General features: G+C 28.8%; 1 protein-coding gene across 1 annotated transcript in view; it reads left to right on the top strand.

Annotated features, from left to right (window-relative positions):
- Window positions 1-2,522: 2,522 nt before the first annotated feature.
- LOC122524225 (dynein axonemal heavy chain 1-like) overlaps window positions 2,523-14,896 on the top strand; it is a 41,188-nt gene continuing 28,814 nt past the window's right edge. The window contains exons 1-22 of the mRNA XM_043646364.1: window positions 2,523-2,600; window positions 2,743-3,017; window positions 3,107-3,439; window positions 3,579-3,708; window positions 3,800-3,970; window positions 4,077-4,424; window positions 4,486-4,701; window positions 4,787-5,046; window positions 5,154-5,622; window positions 5,722-6,046; window positions 6,110-6,241; window positions 6,321-6,641; window positions 6,725-6,902; window positions 6,984-7,116; window positions 7,208-7,753; window positions 7,838-8,064; window positions 8,139-8,381; window positions 8,491-8,604; window positions 8,692-8,947; window positions 9,047-9,209; window positions 9,279-9,389; window positions 9,471-9,562. Of these exons, the coding sequence (XP_043502299.1) occupies window positions 2,779-3,017; window positions 3,107-3,439; window positions 3,579-3,708; window positions 3,800-3,970; window positions 4,077-4,424; window positions 4,486-4,701; window positions 4,787-5,046; window positions 5,154-5,622; window positions 5,722-6,046; window positions 6,110-6,241; window positions 6,321-6,641; window positions 6,725-6,902; window positions 6,984-7,116; window positions 7,208-7,753; window positions 7,838-8,064; window positions 8,139-8,381; window positions 8,491-8,604; window positions 8,692-8,947; window positions 9,047-9,209; window positions 9,279-9,389; window positions 9,471-9,562 (5,007 nt within the window). The 5' untranslated portion in view covers window positions 2,523-2,600; window positions 2,743-2,778. The remainder of the gene's footprint in view (window positions 2,601-2,742; window positions 3,018-3,106; window positions 3,440-3,578; window positions 3,709-3,799; window positions 3,971-4,076; window positions 4,425-4,485; window positions 4,702-4,786; window positions 5,047-5,153; window positions 5,623-5,721; window positions 6,047-6,109; window positions 6,242-6,320; window positions 6,642-6,724; window positions 6,903-6,983; window positions 7,117-7,207; window positions 7,754-7,837; window positions 8,065-8,138; window positions 8,382-8,490; window positions 8,605-8,691; window positions 8,948-9,046; window positions 9,210-9,278; window positions 9,390-9,470; window positions 9,563-14,896) is intronic.

Here is a 14,896-nt window from a genome sequence, read left to right as displayed (position 1 = left end):
ATATACTAGTGTATACTTGTATTTTTGCTGTAGTTTTTTATGCAATAATCACTAGCCTTGGCAGACGATTACAGCAATCAGTACGTATACCCTTTAGCATATAAGTTTAGAAAACGTGGTTGAACTAGGGTGTCGGAGGTGCCCCGGGGCATGCTCTCTAGTTTAGGCTTTTGCACCCTGGTGGTATGTGAGAGAATCGTGGAGTGAGTGGGTGGGTACGTATGTGTATTTGCTCTTTTTAAATATGGGTAATTGGCAGGCAGGTAACATACTTCTTTGAGCGAATGTGAAAACTTTAATTTTAAGTAGGTAGGATCCAGGAAAGGCATTAGGCTTACTTCCACTCCGGAGTGGAAATTCCGCCTCCTGGTTTATACAGAATTGTTACAAAATGATATCATTTCATTCTATTATGCTTGTTTTGTAAATTTATTTTGTAACTCTTCTGCAATCTTTATTATGTATCATCATTCAAAGGGATTTGCATCGATTTGAAATATTCATTTCTATTTTGATTCTTTCTCGAACGAGATAGAGTCGAACAAATTCGCAAATACTTCGATGAATTTGATACTTAGTTTTAAGTATTACAACTAGCACTTCGCACAATAGCGATTTTCTCAATTAGAAATATTTGATATAATTCAATGTAACGAATGAATGAAATGAAAATATTGCAAGAAAATGCATGACATTTATTGCATCATTTATTTCAATTCTATTTCAATTTTTGGCATTAAAAGTGCGACGTGTTATTAGGTCATCGATAATTATCTGCTTGGACAATCGTTTAATTGTTCTCGTGTATATGTCAATGAACTCTAAGTTCATTGATACTTCACGAGATTTACTAATGAACAGAGAATATAAATTAATTTTTTAATAATTGAGAATTAGAATCGTAACATAATACGAGTTGATTTGCAAAAGTAGTATGAAAGATCTTTTATTGCTCGCACGTAGAAAATGTCCAACGCAGTTTTCAGGGAATGAAGAAAGAAGAGGCTAATGCCGAAGAGGCCCCCACTTAATTGTGGCTGAAGAGGGCAACTACATAGACTATTGAGCTATTTTCAAAGGTTCAACAGCAAGTTTGAACTTTTCGAGAATAGTTCTCTAGTCATATTTTGTATTTTATTATATTATTTGCTTGCTCGTCATTAATTTGTAGTTATAATTGGAGATGATGGATCATTCCATCTCCTTGGCACACCAAATCTGTGTCTAAATCGTCCAAAAGGTGCAGAAGTTTTTAGTTAGTTAGAGTCAAAAATATTAAAATTCTCTTATTATTTAATTTTGAAATTTAATTAACGTTCAGTAAATATTACAGTCATTTCTTTTTTTTCTTGTTCGTCTTTAAGATTTTTTTACTCTGATCGTATTTTATTAAATTTGCAATTTTTCTTTTGTATATAACATATAGTTTAAAAGTATTTTATAATAATTAATAGATATTATTTTTATTAGTAACTGCTTATAATATTTGTACTTTTTCTATTTCTTAATTCATTAAATGTTTTAATGTAAAATCACGCGTTTAAATTCAATTTTATTTTACAAACGGTAAATAGAAATTAGATAAAAATAAATAGGGAATTTAAATGAAAAGTGCACCTGTGAATTGGACCACTTATATGTCAGGCTATTGTATCACTTGATTGTATGATTAATATAGTTTTCTTCTTGTTACAGGTGATCATCGTGGGATGTAACAGCAAACCTATTTAATTTTCTTCAACTTGAGCAGCTTAAATAGCTACCTTTTAAAATATATGTATAAATGCATTTCTGAAGGTACACAGACAAAATATTCTATGCAATTATTTGTAGTTCTACAAAAATTGCATTTTCTTATATTTATTTTTAAAGATATTCGCGATGTTTTTTAATATAAAATATTTTATTAATAAAATAATGATTTTTGAATGTGTAATTTATTTGATACTTCACTGATACGAAGTTTCTTAAAAGTAACAGCAGGAGACGCTTCAGTCAAATTGAAATTATTTCTTTTAATAAAATAGGATATAAAATATTATAAAAGTTATAAATATTATACGAGAGAATATAAAAGTTTTCGAGAACTTTCACATAGATAATTTGTGTTATAAGTTCGAATGTAATAGTTGTTATAGGTAAGTTAAAAAAAAAAAAGGAAAACATAGCAATTTTATATTATATTGATTAATAAAAATTTGTCAATTAAATATGTCAAACGTTAATTTTTTTAGTTTGAATAAAATGGATCAGATCGATAAAAATAAATCCATTCCTTCGAAAAGAGGTTATTATTCCGAAATTGTTACTGGTCAGTAAATAAAAATATATTCATATATTTATAAAAATCAATATATCTAATTAATAATTATATCCTTCTAATATTTTAAATACGGTTTGAATCATATATAGGTACATTAGAATATCCCGTAAATCCGAGTTTAAATCTTCTCCCTACCGTACCAAGAAGAACTAAGCTCACCTGGCAAATATTAACTGAACAACATGGTGCTGTTGTTCAAAATCTTTTACCTAAAAAGTCGAAACATTTTTTGGGTGCAGCTGAAAGATGGATAATATTTCCCGAAGATAAATCAATCGTAAGTAAATTCGTAGTTTTATCTTTAATATAATTGTGCAACGTTTTAATATATAATATTTATATAATAATTTTAAACTCGCTAAAAAATCCTATTACGAGACTGATATTGAATTACGAGAATGTTCTTATCGATAAAAAAGATTTTTCCGGCTGAGACATTTGCACCGAAAGTTCAAATGGAAAAGAACGTTGAATCCAAACGTTTGCCACGAAACGTTGAAATGGAAAGGCGTCGTAGGTTGTACAGAAATCAAAGTTTAGATGAGGCTTTAAAAAAAGAGGGTTTATCATCGTCCAATATTTTACCACCAGAAGTAATTTCGTCGGTGTCAACGGAGGAAGATAAATTTGGCTTGTATTCCAAGATAAATTATTTACCTTTGGAGATATTTGACGACGAGGAATTCGACTGTCGGTAAAGAACAATTCTAGAATATTTTTATTCCATTGGAAGTAATTTTAATTCAAGATAAAACGTATTAAAAAATATGATTTTTTCGATAGAACATCGAACGATTGGATAAATTTAGGTTTGATCGATGATGTACGATATCCTTTACCTGCTATGGCATTTGTTGAAAAATTGATAATTAACGAACAGAGGAATGATCATTTGTCCGATTTACAATTAGATAATTTATACGGATGGCAACTTTCAGCAGTAACTGATTATGATAGTAGTAAAAAATTGTGGACCGTTCTCACATTGGACGGTCATAAGAGAACTTTTTTATTGCCTAGGATATATGTCCAATTTTTAGCCGAGGATCCGAAAGTTTTTGCTCGAAGGGTTGCAGCTGCAGTTAGAGATAGACAAAGAGCCGAGACGTGTATTAGGTTCATTAATTTTATATTATTAATTGTTATATTTAATTATACGTCTGGAGTATAATTAAATCGGTTTATTTTAATTACATCAAAGTTTTTACTTTTTGTTTTTTTTTTTTAAACGTAGTTATTATATTATTTATTGTAGATATAATTTTTATTTGGATTGCATGGAAATAGGCGATATGCCAACGTTGAATGAAAATGAAAAGGAAACTATTATCTCGCTTTCTACGCGACAAAAGCTCGTTAAATATAAAGTTCAGAATATCACCTCTGTAGGTATATGTTTATTTTTTTTTTTTCTTTTTTTCTCAAGTAACTATTTTTATATTACATTATATATTGGCATTTATAAATGTTGTACAGTTAATGGACGAAATTGAACGCGATTATCGTCGAACTATGTGCGATCTAATGTGGAGAAGAGTAATCGAACATTCTCCGAATATTTTTAAATTTATGCAAATAGAATTTTCCATTGAAAAAATCGTAGTACCGCAAATGGGAAAAATTCCTACGAATATGAAGAATTTTTATGTAAAACATTAAAATTTATTTTGTTCTTTTTTTTGAATTATTTTATTGAAATATTATGAATATTATGAATATTATGAAAATTAAATTAATCATATCTCTCTCTCAGGAATTACAACAATATTTTCATTGGTTTACGTTATACGTATTACCGGAAGTTTATGAAGCTATGCGTTGTGTAGTTTACGAATGTGATCAAGTATCGAACATGAATTTATTCGTATCTAATTATGGAAAATCAATGTCACTGACTGAATTCGAATCTCAACAAAATCAAACGACGATAATGACAATGAAGTATCTTAAAGAATTATGGTTAGACAAAGTTGCGCAATCCGTTAGAATGTGTTTGAGGGATGTTGGAAAAGGATGGTTTAATCTCGATCAAAAGTTTCCTGAAATCTACAATGTTATGAAATTAAAACGTCTCATGGATCTCATCATTTGTCATATGCAAGTATGTGTATTTTTTGAAAATGATTTAAATATTAATAAATACATTTGTATATTATTTACAGAATGCTTTAAGAAATCTCGTAGAAAATTCTATTTGTTTGTATTTTGAAATGTTAGAAGGTCCAGGAATTTGCGTAGTTAACGTTGATGATGATTTTATTTGGGGAGACGATTTAGTGAATACACAGTATGCTTGTAAAGCTTTTCCTGTTTTTAATGTTGATCTTATGATGAATAGTACTGGAGCATATTATTCTACCGAATTAAATGCTTTCGAAGTAATCATACATATGTATATGAAATATTAATTTTAGAAATGACAAAGTTTTCTTATCTTTTATTTATTAATTTTTATTATTGTAGCAAACTATCGTATCTATTTTGGATAATTCATTGACACTGTGCCATCAAATAAGACAAGTACATCCATTTTTACTTCCTTTCCTTAAATTTCCAGTAGAACTTTTTCTTAGTTCGGTTGGTCTGCTTGATACAAGAATATGCGAAATTAGGAATCGTTTAAAATATATTTATCAAAAGGGAATCATACCTTTAAAAGCTTATGCTAAAGAATATTATAAATATTTAGCTCTTTTCGAAATGGATGTTGAAAAATATATCGAGTAAGTTAGGATAGTTTTATTGTTTAATTGATCAAGAATAAATTTGTTGTTTAAAATTTGTATAATATATTTTATATTTAAAATATACGAATAAGCTACATTTTTAGAGATTTTAAAAATGAGGAACATACGGCTGTCGAGATAAAGGACGAAATTTCTTTTCATCGTAGAATGAAACTAAATCTTGAAAGTACTCTACCGAAAAATATTTTCATAGGTCCTTTTAACGTGAATGTGTATCCTTTGAAAGAATTTTTAATGTCAAAACGAGAAGATTGTTCTACACGGTTGCTTTATATGTTCACCGAAAAACTTCGTTATAAAGTTGATGAGATTTTGAATGAATATATAGAAATAAGTGTAAAATTGAAAGAAGAATTGAGAAACGTAGAACATTTGTTCGATAAAAAAGAATGGATGGAAACAATTCCGTTGACGGTAAAGGGAATTAATGAGAATATGCAAAAAGTGAAAATTGAGTTTGATATTTTAGAACATTTTCGTTGGAATTTATCAAATGAAGATTTTAATGTCAAGTGGGAAGCAATTGGTTTTCCTCGTAAAATAGAAGAATTGGTACATACTTTCCTACCGTATACTAATTAAAATTTCGTAAAAAAAAAGAAAAAATCATTTATATATATATATATATATAATATATAAATTTAATTGTAGGTAGCAGAAACTGAGGAACGTTTTGCAATAGAACAAGAAAAATTTTTAAGAATTCAAACCCAAGACGAAATAATGTTACAAGAGAAAATAGATTTGCTTGTTGGAAATGTAACTAATATAACTTTACAAACAGACATTAATATGGTTCATGAGATTGCTATTGATATTAAAAGAATTTGGAAATTAATGAAAGAATGTAAAGAAATGGGGATATTGTTAAACGAACGTCAGAAACTTTTTGGAATTCCTGTCGTGCCTTTTGAAAATCTCTATAAATTAATGAAAGAATTTGATCAATATCGAACACTTTGGATTACGGCATCAGGTATGATACACGATGAAACATTCAATATAGTTGGTATATATTTTAATTGAATTTTTATTCAAGATTGGTTAAAATGGTATGAAATATGGATGGAAAATCCTTTAATGACAATCGATGGTAGCAATATCGACAATTATGTTAATGAAATGTATAAGGGAATATCACGAAGCATCAAAATCTTCCAAGAATTTCCAAGTACGAAATTGAAGGGTCTACCGACCCAAATATTATCCGCGATTCGAATCGGTAATAAAGGTATTCCTATTTTGATCAGAGGTTGCCGCTGTAGCCGAGAATATAAAGGCTCAAATAGAAGACTTCAAGCCCTACGTAGGGATAATAGAAGCTCTTAGAAATCCAGGGATGAAACCTCGACATTTTGAAGAACTCAGTGTTCTCACTGGAATACAAATGGCACTTACACCATCATTGACATTCAATAATTTGATAGTTCTTGGTATTATGGAATTCAAAGAAATCGTTATGAAGGTTGCCGATGAGGCTGAAAAAGAATATTCGATAGAAGGTATTTTGGATAAAATGATAAACGCCTGGAATGTTATAACGATGGATGTTATGCTTTATAAAAATACAGGTTCGCATTTAATTACGATCGGGGTTATATCGGAAATATTTTATACTTTTATATTCATTCAAAGTATTATTTGAATTAATCAGGTACATACATCATGAAAATTTCCGATGAAACTTTATTGCTCTTAGACGATCATATTCAAAATGCCCAACAAATTAGTTTTAGTCCTTTTAAAGCTGCATTTGAAGATAGATTCGAAGATTGGGATTATAAATTAAAATTATCCCAAGAAGTAATATTATTATGGATAGAGGTACAAAAGTAAGTTTCGTAGATAAATGTTTGTGACACGAGATGATACTTTTATTTTATATTTTTTTTTTATTTTTTTTTATTTTTTAGACGTTGGATGTATTTGGAACCAATTTTTACGTCGGAAGATATTAGCCGACAATTACCCGTCGAAACGAGAAAGTTTAACACCATGGATCGTAGTTGGAGACGAATCATGAAAACAGCCTACGAGTGTCCTTATGTAAAATTTATAGAATTCTTCACGATTTAAAAGACTCGACGATGTTTTGATATTCTTTGAAAAAATTTATAGACAATTCTTGATTTTTTAGATAATGAAAATTAGTCCAGATAAATCACTTCTAGAAAGTTTGAAAGAATGCATCAGTCTGTTGGAAGTCGTACAAAAGGGTTTGTCTGATTATTTGGAAACAAAACGAATGATTTTTCCACGATTTTTCTTTCTTAGCGACGATGAGTTACTCGAAATACTTGCTCAAACGAAAAACGTACATGCCGTACAACCTCATCTTAAAAAGTGTTTTGAAAATATGAGAGAATTGAGATTTGAGGATGATCTTGCTATCACAAGAATGTATTCTGCTGAATACGAAGAAGTCGTCCTAAGACCTACGATCTATCCCGAAGGAAATGTGGAAAATTGGCTGTGTGTGGTAGAAGAAACCATGCGTAATACATTAAAAGAAATTATAGGTGAAGCTCTTGAAATTGTTGAGGAAACTAGTAGAAAGGAATGGGTATATATGTGGCCAGGTCAAGTTGTTCTTTGCGGTGGTCAAACTTATTGGACTGCTCATGTCGAAGATGCCATAAAAAATGATGCATTGCAATCTTTTTACGAAGTTATGTTATCGCAAGTAAATGTCAGAAATTGAATATTATCATTACTTTTTATAAAAAATTTCAATTTCCTGTGATTTATAATTTTTCATTTTTCATAGTTGGATGATTTGCGTGAACTTGTAAGAAGTCCACAAACCGAAATTCAAAGATTAATGCTAGAAGCTGTAATTATTATCGAAGTACACGCAAGAGACGTTTTATATAAACTTATTCAAGAAAATGTTAAAAACATTAATGATTTCGATTGGATATCACAGTTACGGTATTATTGGGTTGACAATAGCGAATTAAAAGTTCGTGCTGTAAATGCGGAATTTTCATACGGGTAAATTTGATTGTAGATATCATTCTATATGTTATCGAGAGTTAGATCGTAAAATAAAAGAAATAACATTTTAGTTACGAGTATTTGGGAAACAACGGTAGATTGGTTATCACACCTTTAACAGATCGATGTTATTTAACACTCACCGGTGCTCTTCACTTGAAATTTGGTGGTGCACCAGCTGGACCAGCTGGAACTGGGAAAACTGAAACGACTAAAGATTTAGCTAAAGCATTTGCCATTCAATGCGTAGTTTTTAATTGTTCCGATCAATTGGACTTTTTATCCATGGGAAAATTTTTCAAAGGTCTTGCCAGGTATAAAATATAAACATAAATCATTTTTATTTTATATTTTACATCGAATTCCAATTAAGGAAATAAATTAGGAAAAAAGAAATATGTGTGTGTTTTTTTATGTTCATAGTGCAGGCGCATGGGCATGTTTCGACGAATTTAACAGAATAGATATTGAAGTACTATCGGTAATAGCACAACAAATTATGACTATTCAAAAAGCTCAACAAATCAGAGTTGAAATGTTAGTTTCAATCCTCTTTACGTGGTATTCCAATAATTTTTTGAAATCATTATCTCACTTGATATATTCATCCATTAATTTATGTAGGTTCGTATTTGAAGGAGTAGAAATTACCCTTAAACCTTCCTGTGCGATTTTCATCACAATGAATCCGGGTTACGCAGGTCGTACAGAATTGCCAGACAATTTGAAAGCTCTTTTCCGACCGGTTGCCATGATGGTGCCAAATTATACTCTTATCGCTGAAATTTCTTTATTTTCTTACGGTTTCTCTGACGCTAAAACTCTTGCTGGAAAAATAACGACTACTTTTAAATTAAGTTCCGAGCAACTCAGTACACAGGTTGTTTTTTTCTTTCTTATCTTTCTAAAAACAAGTTTTAAATTATACATCGGTGTCGTGTCGAAAAATGTTGTTTTTTAATTAACTTCATATTCGTAGGATCATTATGATTTTGGAATGCGCGCTGTAAAAACTGTAATAGCGGTTGCTGGTAATTTAAAAAGAGAATTGAAAGATGTCGAAGAACAACAAATTTGTTTACGAGCTTTGAGAGATGTCAACGTGCCGAAATTTTTAAGCGACGATCTTAAATTGTTTAATGGTATAATATGATTGTTTTATTAATTATCATACACATGTTATATCGATTAATTTTTATTATACATTGAAGGGATTGTATCTGACCTTTTTCCACAATTGACTGAATTACCTGTTGATTATGGAATTCTTGAAGCGGAAATTCGTAAGACTACTTTAGAAAAGGGCTTGGAAGATGTCAATGGTATTTACAATAATGCGTTATTATTATTAAATAAGTAAATTTATTATTATTATTATTATTATTATTATATTGTAAATGTAGAATTTGTGAAGAAAGTTATTCAGCTATACGAGACTACTTTGGTACGTCATGGATTAATGTTAGTCGGACCTACTGGATCTGGGAAAACAAAGGTAATATTATTTCATATATTTCCTTTTTTTTTTCTTGGTAATTATATAATTTTTTACTGTTTTCTCTGCTAAAACTTTAATGCATCCTCGGTACTCTGATTTTTGTTCGAATTTTTTATTTTACTAAAGCGTCAAATTTAATATTTGTATTGAATAAAATTAAATATCATACTTGAAATTTAAAATAATTTCGTATTCGTATAATCTATTTGTTTTTTTTTTTCTATCTGTGGAATGTAGTCGAGAAATTTAGTCACGTATTTTGGTTACACCCTATATAATAAATTTATTGATAAAGAATATTGAAAAATGTATATATTCTAACCGCGTCAAAAAAATCGCATTAATCGATACCGTATTGATTACATATATATAAGGTCCGTATAATTGAAGGGATTATTTATCGCGTATATAAAAATACATTCGTATAAAAAGTATCACTTAAATTTCTGATATTTTAACTAATTGTAGTGACATTCGTCCGTTGACAAATGATTTTATTTTCACCAATTATAATCAATTAGTACACACTACCGTAGAAAATGATCTGACAATCTTGCAAAATGATTGAAAATTGGCTTATACAAGTGTCGTATTCCATTGTTCTCAGTATTTGGATAGAAAATCAATTATTTTCTGTTATAAACAAATTAATAATTACGATCAATCTAAACATTGTGTCATCCATCCAAAAATAAATAACCTCATTTGTACTAAACGTATTTTTAATTGTTTTTTCTTTCTCGTCGCGTTTATAATTGAATATTAATTATTTGCATAATATCGCAATAGTTGTTATTTAGGATGCTAAAATAAACCACAGGCTTCAATTTATATTGACTTTATGTATACGTTTAATTTGCGTACATGGTCAAATCATTTTTACCACCGATAGTATTATTTTTATTTCATTTGATTTGCTCAATGTATCCATTTACTCTTCCTCTTCTCGAAATTATATATACATTTCGTTTTGATAAAAAAAAAAGTATTTCAACGGAGAATGTAATTAAAGTTATACGGTATTTATTTTTGTAAAACAAGTGATAAGTAAATTTTGAGTAAAACTTCGAAGTGATCAATAAGTAACGTCTGATGAGATGACGAAAATCGTATATACTATATTCAGATATCTAAAGTTTTCATTGGTTAGATCATGATCAATCGTCCGTAACATTAATTCCTTTTATAAATCGAGGGGATCCAATAGTATTTTACTTCTGAGTAGCTCTCTCTCTCTCTCTCTCTCTTTTTTTTCTTATTTTTTTTGTAATTCGTCGAGAGGGTAGACATACTTTTAAGTTGGTGGATCGATTCGTATATTTCCATCCCTGTAAAACGCATCGAAACGATAAATTGCTTTTCGCCCTTTTCGCTAAAACTTACCTTTTAATTTCTTAACGAAGGTCGTCGTGTTATTCCTAATACGATTATTATGCTTCCAAATTTATTGATCCATAATAATTAGATGCGACGTTATTATTATTATTATTATTATCTATTAAATTAAAGTGATGCATTGAAATTTGTCTTCATTTGATATTCGATTAGATAAGAAATTACATTTTTCTTCTCGTTGCAATTAGATGATTGAACATTCATTTATTATTTTATTGTTAGATCGTATGTTTAGGATAATATGTTCGATCAATTGTGACGTTGTAATTTTGATTATTTTTTTTGTTGAAATTTTTTCAAAGGAGAGGAATAAAATTCAACGTTCAATAAGAGTACATGGGATTTAAATAAAAGTTATATTTGTTATAATTAAATACACGTAATAATCAATTTGATATTTAGCTTAAACAATAAATAAAACGCATGATTATAATTAGAATTATTGTAAGAGTTTAATAAAGAATTGCAATAAAATTCAATGTAGAATTTTAATCGAAAATTCAAAATCGATTGTTTGACCGCTCTTGTGCTAAAATAAATAAATAAAATATATCATTTTCGAGATAATATAATAGAATAATATTAATAATTTTAGTCGAATGAAGAAAAGTAATAACGTACGATGTAAAATTTTCATTTTCAATTTCGGATTAATTATCTAACCGATATAATATTGCATTAACATTTTTACAAACGAAACTTTTCCGATATCGTAATCGTTCAAATCAAAAATTTCTTTTCTTTCTCAATTTTTGTTAAAGTTTTATTCAGAAAAAAATTCATTTAAGGAACGGCTCGTTAGAATGATTCGTGTTGGTTATCGAAATGCGACAAAATAAGATTATTTTTATTTGAAACGGTAAGCCAAAATTGAAATAGTCGCATCTGCAAAACACGTGCGGTCAATAACCGGTCCTATCATTCGTTTCTATATTTGTGCTAATCGTAATATAAAATTAGACGCCAGTTTATAATTTCTTTCATGAATAATCTTAAAGATCGCGAGAAATGAAGGATAAAAATGGAAAACTCATTTAAACCGAAAAGAAAAAAACCATTTTAGAAAAAGAAGATCAATTTATTTATACAAATAAATAATAAACAACTAAACAAAAGATATTCTAAAATGTACATTATTTAAAATTAATCGCGATATACAATTAATACTTGTAACTTAATGAATAACTTCGGTGAGAAAATAAATAATTAAAGCAGTGTTGTATAATATCGTACAGCTTATATCCAATAAATGCATCTAATTTTGGTTCTTTTTTTTTTTTTTCAAATTTATATAATAGAGATCTATTGTAAGAATTTAAGCAAATTTATTTAATATAATTACTTTGCATACACATGTATATACAATACATACCATGTAAATAGATACGACAGTAAAACGATACATTCTGATCCATTATCAATCAGAAGCTCTCTCTCTCTCTCTCTCTGCTTTGGTTATTACGCTTTGACAAATCGATTAATTTATGTTTAACATCTATTGATTAATTTTACCTTCGTGTATTTCAGATCTTACCAATAATAATTAGAAATATTATTTTTCCTTACAAAGAAATATATTCAACTACATACTCGACGAATATACGATATCTTAATTTATATAAATTGACTAATAAAATAATAATAATAAATAATGGTATAATGGTAAATAGTATTATTAGGTTAATTATACGATTATTTAAAAATTCTATAAACTTTCACGTCAAAGTTTTAAATCGATCTCTTATTTTTTAATTTTATTTATACATACATATCGCATTTTATATGTACACATTTACAGGAATGGATTAGATAGATTTAAATTTAATTAATATTATTCTATTTACACAATATATTTGCGAGGAATCCTATGTGTTACATCACAATTATATAAACATTTAATAAGTCAAAAAGTTTTTGTTTGTTCGTTTTTTCTTTTTTTTGTGGTTTTCTTTTTCTTCTTCCAATTATCAATAAATACGATACGTGGTTTTCTTTTTTCTTCTTCCCGATTTTAGGATATTAGAACAGGTACGCGATCATTTTCAGCTTCGTTATTTATTCCAATACCGTTTACATTGTCTTTTAGTATTACCATTGTTCGGTAATAATATTAGTTAATATATTAAACATTTTAGCAATTAATACCTACGCTAGAGGATAATTCATGCGTGCACAAATATTTATATGCATTGATTCAACTGTGCAATCATTTAAACACGTAATTCAATTATCTACTTCAACTACTTTATAACTATCATTTCAGCGAAATTAATTATCATCACAGACACTACTTAAAACAATTTTTTACGCACATATGAAATTTCAATTAAATATAAGTTAATTTTTTATAAAATGGTGGGAAAGCGAAAAAGATTACATTTTCTATAAGAACGTATGAATGAACGACAGTAGACTAATTTTAAAATTCTCGTGGATAGGTGTGTAATGACAAATTTCAAAGAGATTTAATAAAATTTTATGCTTGCCTTTTTATAAAAGTGATATAAGAAATATATATACGGTGTCTCAGTATATTTTTCTCGCAAAACCTTACCACCATAATCTATAAGAAAAAGATACGAATTTAATATTTAGAGAAGTATGAGTTTTTAAATGGTTTATTAAAAAGTTATAACAAAATATACGAAATTACAACGGATTGCTTTCTTGTCCGATGTCACGTAGGATTAGATTGTCGGTTGAAATTATAATTCCATTTTAAAATGTTGTCCCTTATTGCGAACGGCAGGGACTGTCATTTACGTAGAATAGAATTTATTGCATTATTCATTTCTTCTTCATTTTCTTTAATTATTGTAGTAAATACGTCATTAATACTTTGCATTCGTTCCTTTGACGCGTATTAATTTATTTTTAATCAACTTTTTTTTCACTGTTCTCTATCATAAATAAAAATCATTTTCAATTTATTCATCGTTGGGGGTAATGGTATTTAAATCATTGTCCTATTGGTTACATACAATGTATTTGACAATCATGTAATTGGATTTATAAATATTGATGAAATAATTATAGAATATTTCCTACCAATTCTAACTGCAATTCATTTAGTAGGAAATCCCACAAAAAAATAAAAACTGTGTTGTTAATTTTTCGAGTAAATTATCGTTGTATACTCAAAGATTCAAATCAACAATATGTTCTGATGCTGTGCCGATGTAACACTAATTTTGTTGTAAATTTCGTATTTCTATTATAACTTTTTAATCAAGCAATTAAGAGTTCATGTTTAAAAAACATTTTTGTTTTTATGTTTACTTATAAAATATGAGTGGTAAAATTTGACGGAAAAAGTATTAAAACACCCTGTATATATCTCTAATGTTTCAAAAACATTTCCAAGGCTTTCAGATGAAGCTCGTAAATCTCATATCTTCATCGTGTCATATGTACGTAAAAGTTGGTTTAGGCCAGTCAACGCGGGCCCACCACGGAACTTTCTTACTAACAGCTTCAAAATTTGATCTAAGGGTAAGTTGACGACGCTGAATCGAATGGTGCTAATTATAATAAGGTCAGCAACCGTGATCTTGGGGAAAAAGGGTAAAAAAGGGTAAAATATAGCCATATCTTAGAATCTAGGCATTTAATCGAAAAAAGTTGCAAACAAAAGTTGTAGAGAATTGAAAAATACATAAAAAATGTTCTATGAGTTATCTTCGTATTTTCAAAAATAAGCGCATAAAATTGGATTGAAGATGGGAACAAAATTGTAAGAGTGGGAGAAAGCAAGCTTATCCCTCCGTCGCGTTTTACACGCGAGCGAGCTAGTATGCGTGCGAGCGTCCGTGTGCACTAATACACAAACGAAGGATCTTCGGCAATCTTCGGGACTCTCGGTCTTGAATGCAAGTGAGAGTGAGAGAAGAAACCGATATTTCCCTTTTCTATTTGTTTAGGCGATAACGAGTATTA

The sequence above is a fragment of the Polistes fuscatus genome, unplaced genomic scaffold, assembly GCF_010416935.1.
Source record: "Polistes fuscatus isolate 324 unplaced genomic scaffold, CU_Pfus_HIC Scaffold7, whole genome shotgun sequence".
NCBI classification, from domain to species: domain Eukaryota; kingdom Metazoa; phylum Arthropoda; class Insecta; order Hymenoptera; family Vespidae; genus Polistes; species Polistes fuscatus.
This window is presented reverse-complemented; position numbering and strand designations above follow the sequence as displayed.